General features: G+C 38.2%; 2 protein-coding genes across 5 annotated transcripts in view; both read left to right on the top strand.

Moving 5' to 3' along the window:
* The window catches only part of LOC106948257 (leucine-rich repeat LGI family member 2-like), a 10,511-nt gene extending 7,388 nt beyond the window's left edge, over window positions 1-3,123 (top strand). Inside the window, exons 7-8 of the mRNA XM_015033839.1 lie at window positions 596-760; window positions 1,152-3,123. Coding sequence (XP_014889325.1) covers window positions 596-760; window positions 1,152-1,987 — 1,001 coding nt within the window. The 3' untranslated portion in view covers window positions 1,988-3,123. The remainder of the gene's footprint in view (window positions 1-595; window positions 761-1,151) is intronic.
* Window positions 3,124-4,103: 980 nt separating this feature from the next.
* LOC106948255 (coiled-coil domain-containing protein 149-like) overlaps window positions 4,104-6,959 on the top strand; it is a 10,358-nt gene continuing 7,502 nt past the window's right edge. For 2 of the 4 annotated variants that reach the window (XM_015033837.1, XM_015033833.1), the window contains exons 1-6: window positions 4,104-4,318; window positions 5,287-5,448; window positions 5,541-5,579; window positions 5,845-5,952; window positions 6,078-6,194; window positions 6,629-6,801. In XM_015033837.1, the coding sequence (XP_014889323.1) occupies window positions 4,268-4,318; window positions 5,287-5,448; window positions 5,541-5,579; window positions 5,845-5,952; window positions 6,078-6,194; window positions 6,629-6,801 (650 nt within the window). In that variant the 5' untranslated portion in view covers window positions 4,104-4,267. Of the gene's footprint in view, window positions 4,319-4,899; window positions 5,043-5,286; window positions 5,449-5,540; window positions 5,580-5,844; window positions 5,953-6,077; window positions 6,195-6,628; window positions 6,802-6,959 lie in introns of those variants that run through there. The other 2 variants (XM_015033836.1, XM_015033835.1) reach the window with 2 other exon arrangements.

Here is a 6,959-nt window from a genome sequence, read left to right as displayed (position 1 = left end):
GTGTCCAAATGATTCACTGATATTCCCTAAAAACATTATTTTCCAGAAGCCAGGCAAAGTTATTAAACAATATGTGTTTTGATGGTGGCGCTATGAACTATATTACCAGTTATTTTAAACATAGCTCTTTGCCATGTTGTTACAGTTATGTGTAGTTAGTGTTCATCCAAAAAGAAAAAAAAAGAATTACAGCAGGTATACACTGACATGGCATGCAGGCAGAAAAACACAACTGATCCAGATAATTGCTAAAAGAGTTTTTATAAATAATGAATGATGCACTTTAATGTACCCCTCCCATAAAGTATGTGTGGGTTAAGCCTTTGCTAGAGAATGTGCTGAAATAACTTATGCTATGTATAGGGCTAAATCTAAATCCAAAAAAACCAAAAAAACAATTTAAAGCAGGTTTCTGTCTTTTTACTGTAGAATTGTAAGCATTTATACTATCAGTGTATCATAAGTGCATCTATGGCTCTTTCTGCTGAATTTGATAGCTGTAGTCCTCCAAAGATAAAAGTTACCACTAGTCGAATTGCTGTTTAAACAGTTCCTTGATTCAAAAACTCTTCTTTTTGTCTTTTTTTTTTGCCAGATTTTGTGCGTCATCAGTCTATTCCTATTCAGTCCATGTCGGCAGACATTTTTTCATTTAAAGAGGACATCTTTGTGGCCTTGGCTGCCCCTAACTCCAACAGCTGTGTGATCATGGAGTGGGATCATATCGAAATGAATTTCAGAAAATTTGACAACATTACAGGTAAGCTATGGACTAGGACTATGGCAGCAGAAAACTAGAGTGGTTTGATGCCATTTTGTATGCAAATATTGCCATTGTCCTGTGTAATCAAAATCATGGCCCTTTGAGTTAAATGAGATTTCCGGGTCGGTTTCATCAAGGCTGCTCAGTTCATTTCTAAAGATTTTGTGACATGCGTTCCCAACAACTGAGGATTGTTCTGGAGAAAGCATCATGAAGGACATTGAGAGCTTTGTTTTTTTACTATATCACGTATCACACTATGTAATTGTTATCTTGCTGAAATGATATCTGAGAGTTTTCACAAGTTTGTCGTAAGCTTGTACATGGCTAAGCAACATGTTACACTGGGAGTGGTATTTAAAACTGACAACCTTTTTTCTCTTTACAGGTAAATCTGTTGTCGGATGCAAGTCCTTTCTGATAGAAAACCACGTCCTGATAATCATCACTCAGCTCTTTGGAGGCTCCCACATTTACAAGTTTGATGAGCAGCAAAACAAGTTCACCAAGTTCCAAACCATTGAGGTCTTCAACATCTCAAAGCCAAATGACATGGAGGTCTTTCAGATGGATGGGAACTGGTATTTTCTGATTGTGGACAGTTCCAAGGCAGGCATGTCTACTCTCTACAAGTGGACTGACCTGCCAGACCGCAACGAGACTGGTTTCTATTCCTACCAGTTCCTCCATGAATGGTTTCGTGATACAGATGCTGAGATTGTTGAGGTGGATGGGAAGTTCTATCTAGTTTTAGCAAGCCGCTCCCAGTCACCTGTCATCTACCTGTGGAACAAAAGCACCCTTAAGTTCATCCTTCACAGTGACATCCCAAACGTTGACGATGTAGTATCAGTCAAAGCATTTCGAGTGGAGGGGGAACTGTTTTTGGCCCTAGCTTGCTACATCGGTGACTCCAAAGTCATTAAGTGGGTCAATAAGCAGTTTACTGAGGTGCAGGCACTTCCCTCTAGAGGAGCAATGATCCTCCAACCTTTTACCTTTGCAGATAGACATTACTTAGCTCTCGGCAGCGATTACTCGTTCACGCAGATACACCTGTGGGACACTGAGACGAAAACATTTCATAAGTTCAAGGATATTTACGTGCAGTCACCCCGTTCGTTTACTGTTGTGACCACTGATCGCAGGAGTTTCATCTTCTCCTCCAGCCTGAAGGGAAAATCCATGGTCTTTGAGCATGTGTTTGTAGACCTGAGTCTGTAAAAGACCAAAGAAGAGTCTCTTAAACTGAAATGGTGTGAACACTTACAAAAGAGTTTTACATGCTGTATAACCTTACTTATGCAATCAGATTTATGGGTTTGTTCACCATGAAAATTGTCAGGATGGTTCTGCAAATCAGACAAAACTCAAGAGATTTTGGCATAATGGACGAAGCAACAGCAATCTTGGAAATTAAGGTGCATGAAGATAATGTTACGGCAAAGCAGATTCTTATTATGGGTTGGCTTTTATAATAATCCTAGCAAACAAAATAGAGCTGAGCCAGAGAGTGTCAGTTCTGGCAAACAGCCTTTGGAAACTATGACTTGGCCAATCAATTCAGGATTATGTAGACAACATATTATTTGTGTAGCACATGATTCGTTATGGGATCAAAATCCAACAAATCCAATAGTCAAACACAAGACATTTGAGCTGATTGTAGTCCATTACTCATCAGGGAAGAGAGTTCAGAAACTGTTTATGTTCAGGTAACAGAATCACTTCAGATTTTCCTCTAACTTCACTGATATGACTGAATGTGAGGATGTTTTTCTTGATCAATAACAAACTGAATGCAGTAGGTAACTCGCACGAGCTTAAGTTTATAATCATAAAAAGCTTTTGCAACCCAGTGCCTGATTGACAGCAAGAAATATATATGATTTGTTGTTATCTATGCAAAGTATATAAATAAAAATAAGAAGTTGAGTGCTGCTATAACTTCAGAAATTGTGAGGAAGAAATTTTCATTATTCCTCTAATGTGTGACCAATTTCTTTGCTGAATGGAGAATTGTTTCTATAATTTTCACCTGCTGCACAGATCTGGCCACACAAATCATGCTATGGTGTAGGACTGACTGTCTGACAGATGAAAGCTATATAATGTTAACCCCTATAAGCAATATGTTTTTGTATTATTGTCCAGATCTTTGTCTAGGTAACAAAAAAACAACAAAAAAAAAAACAATATTTTCCTTCCCACAGCTACTTTATCTGACTCTGTGGTTATGTTTATATATTTTTTCCTTTCTACTAACCCTAAAGCAGTCATTAGAAACTTTAACATACCTACAACTAGGTTAGTGTAAAAATGAATTGAGGAACTGCATTAAAAATTGTTTGACCAAACTAGATGGAATAAAATGTGTTTTGTTGTGTCTTCTATTTAAATTCACAAATGTACTTTCCTGCTATCTCACAGGAAAGAGAGACAGCATTTTTACTACCCGGTTTACCTCTAATACAGTTTTATAATAATTTAGAGAAACAGTGGAAATGTATATAACTACATCCCTCATATAGTTTTTATCCCTAAAGCTATATTAGGGATGAACTGGCTTTTAAGAAAAAAGAAAAATATAAATTTTCAAAATATTAATTGTTACTTCAGTATGTCCTGACTTATGGAGAGTGGAAAGTGCCAAATGACACTTGTGAAATAACTATTTAAAGTGTCATTGATTTATTGAAACCATTCACTCTCCATAAATTTTGGGTCTTTTGATCAAACTTTAAGTAATATCATAAATATCATAAATTGTTTATTAAAAATGTACAATAAAGCTTTCTGAAATACACTTTTCTTTATTTTGTCAACAAGAGAAAAAAATATTTTTTGATATGACTAGAACTTTTTAAGTATTTTGCATGTATTGAAAGTAATTTTGTATTCTAGAAGATGAAAATTACTTTATACTTTTTGTGCTTAAGTACATTTCAAAATGTTTTACATTTTTACATTTACTTTAGTAAAACAGTTTAATCTATGGAAGCCCGTTTCTGCAACTCTGTTAAAAATTTAAATAAATCATCACACTATAACGAGATAGTATCTCAAAATAATGAGATAATTAATTTTATTTTATTTTTTACCAGAGTGGCGGAAACTGGCTTCCATATTAGCCTGTACTTTTGCTTTTAGTGGAGTATTGTTTCATACTTTAGTAGAGAAGGTGAGTACTTTTGACATCTCTGGAAATGTTTTACGCCCCAGTGTCAAAACATTATGCCTAAATCCTATTTGAAAAGTAATGCAACAGTTTGACTCAGCCAGATATTACATGGCGTGGCTTAATTTAACAGCGCTCGTGAATGCACCATGACGCAAAAGTGACGCTGAGGCCTTAGCGGAAGTGATGCAGTTCACGTCCTCCATCAGCTAATCCAATTTGATAATGCGAGATGTCTCTGAACTGTGCCGAACTGACGCAGTGATGCAAAGCTGAAACTCAGGCGGATTTTTGGTCAACTTTAATCGGTTGAATCGAAAGGTGAGATGGATCCGTCCAGGAGGAGCGAAAGCGACTGGCAGGGGCTGGTTAATGAGGTGAGACTGAGGAGAGAGCGTGGAAATGTCCACTAATGCATCCCATTAGGGTGGAATAAATGTCCAGCAACACACAGTAAGGTCACTTTATTTAAACTAAAACTAACAGTATTCATGTCACGGGCAGCTATAAAATATAATTCAGTTTAGCATGATGTGTAAAAATCTCTGCTGCTGCAGTCTCTCTGAAGCTGTTCTAGTATGAGGAAATACTTGTTTATTTCCTTGTGGCTTCACTGACGAGTACAGTGCAGTACACGAGTACAAGCATGACTTTTCAATATTTGTTACAAACTTATGGGGAAACAAACGCTATTTGTTTAGTGGAAGAGCAATGATTCATTGTGTTAATTTTTTTTAAAGTAGTGCTGAAATGTATTCAGTGGCTTTGAATCTTTTTTTTTTTTTTTGCAGAACCACTTTGTGCTGCAATTTAAAGCTGTAAATATTTAGAGGTATGTCTTTACCCGCTAGAAAAAGACATTTTTCTCCATCATTCTTTTTAGTCAGATAAGCAATTTCAACTTACTCCACACACACAGTGCCCTGGATTTGTGATGGCTCCTTCAATCTCACCATCATCTTTGAACAGTGTTGCTGTCGGTGCTTAATAAAAGCAACCCCACAGTCTGATGCCACTAACATGTTTCACTGGAGACGGTGTGTTCAGGGGGATTTGCAGTGTTAGCTTTCCCGATGTTTAATGCATCAAGGTCATGACTTGGTAGGTTTGGAGTTATGTCATATTCTTTCCATTTTTTAACTATTGAACAATGCGCTGTAAGAGTTATTTTTTGATTGCGATGTTGTTTTATAACCCAACTTCTCTAAAACGTCCTCTTTGATCTGCCTGTGTTCTGTAGGGTTAGAGTTCTAATAAATGTTTACTTCATGGATTCAGAGACTGTGACTTTCAGGATGCTTTGTTACCGAAAACTAATGTCACGCTACGTCTTCCTTCTGTGCAGTTCCTGGTTTGTAAGCGTAAGCTGGACAGTAAAAAGGAAGCTCTTCTGATACTGTCTAAGGAGTTGGATACCTGTCAGCAGGAGAGGGATCAGTACAAACTGATGGCCAACCAGCTCCGGGAGCGACACCAGGGGCTCAAAAAGAAGTACAGAGAACTCATTGTAAGCTGAAGTTTAAAATATTTCTTATAAGGGAGCAGAGCAGAGGATAGAATCAGTGTTTACATTCTGTACTCTACTTTTACAACAAACAGGATGGGGATCTCTCTCTGCCACCTGACAAAAGGAACCAAGTGAGTGATTTCATCCTGATTATATTGTTTGCTCAAACCGTGCTTTAAGTTTCCAGTGACACCACAGACATTCAGCAGAATAATCTGCGCACGCAGCATGCGTCTTCGCTGACATAGTGGCTGTTTAAGGACCAGATGAGACGGTATTGATGACGGAGTAGAAGCCTGCTGACTCAGGCCCTCTCTGGGGGAGCAACTATACAATAACAATACAGAATTCCCAGCGCTTCTTTACATGTGATTATTTGAGCTTTTTGCCACTCAGGTGAATTTAGCTCAGCTGCTGAGAGACTCCAGAGAACGAAACAGTCAGCTTTCTGAGGAGATGAAGGAGCTCAAACAGCGACTGCTGGAAGCTCAGGGTGACAACAAGGTACGACTTTCGTCACATCAGTACGCAGCAAAATGTGAGGGATTAGCTGAGAAGTTGATTGGAGGAAAACAATGAGTCTAACCACAACATAAAACCTTTAGAGCTCCTTTGCTGTCTTCCTGCAGCTTCTGCGGATGACCATCACCAAGCAGAGGCTGGGGGATGAGGAGGTCGGAGCTCGACATTTTCCAGCACACGAGAGAGAGGATCTTGTGAAACAGCTGGAGCAAGCGAGGGAACAGGTGACTGCGTGGTTTAGACTCCTTAGCAGGATATTCTCCAACAGCTTTGCCGTCATTTAATCAGCCCGCACCTTTTTATAGTTTGTGCTGTTTTAGCAAATCTAAAGGCAGGAAAGCTGTACCGTTTCAACGACTGAATGTCGGCAGTGTGCTTACCACGGCAGAACTGAATGTATGTTTTTTTTGCTTCACTTGTAAGTGGAAGTTGAACATTCTGTCTAGTTTTAGGAAACTGTTCTGCTATGATCTGTTTTTGAGCTTACACGAACCGTATCTGCTTAAAATGAAACTCAGGCTATGTTACTTTATTTATGGTTGTACTTTTACTTTTTATTTTATTAACTAAATATTTATTCAGTCATTTTTTTTATTTTTTATTTTACGTTATTGTTTATTATTACAGCATATTTTACCATTGAATTTTTTTCTTGCAGAACGAGGTGCTGGTGCACAGCGTGAAGTCGCTGACGGACGAGCTCCAGGACGTGCGAGCCGAGCGGGACGTGTTCCAGCAGAAGGCTCACCGGCTCAACGTAGAAATGAACCACATCATGGGGAACGACGAGAGCCGATTCCTGGACATAGACGCTCTGTGCATGGAGAACAGGTGGGGCGATTTTTAAAAACCATTTTAATGGACTCCATGTGTAACTCAGTTAGAAATATGCTCTCTCTTTTTTTTTTTTTTTTTTTTTTTTTTTTTTTTTTTTTGGTTTTTTTTTTTTTAAGGTATTTTGTTGGGGGGTTTAAGCACCTTCAAAAAAG

Source organism: Poecilia latipinna, unplaced genomic scaffold (assembly GCF_001443285.1).
Source record: "Poecilia latipinna isolate Pla-1442-1.1 unplaced genomic scaffold, P_latipinna-1.0 Scaffold280, whole genome shotgun sequence".
NCBI classification, from domain to species: Eukaryota; Metazoa; Chordata; class Actinopteri; order Cyprinodontiformes; family Poeciliidae; genus Poecilia; species Poecilia latipinna.
Note: the sequence above shows the minus strand (reverse complement) of the source record. Positions and strands in the feature narration are given on the sequence as shown.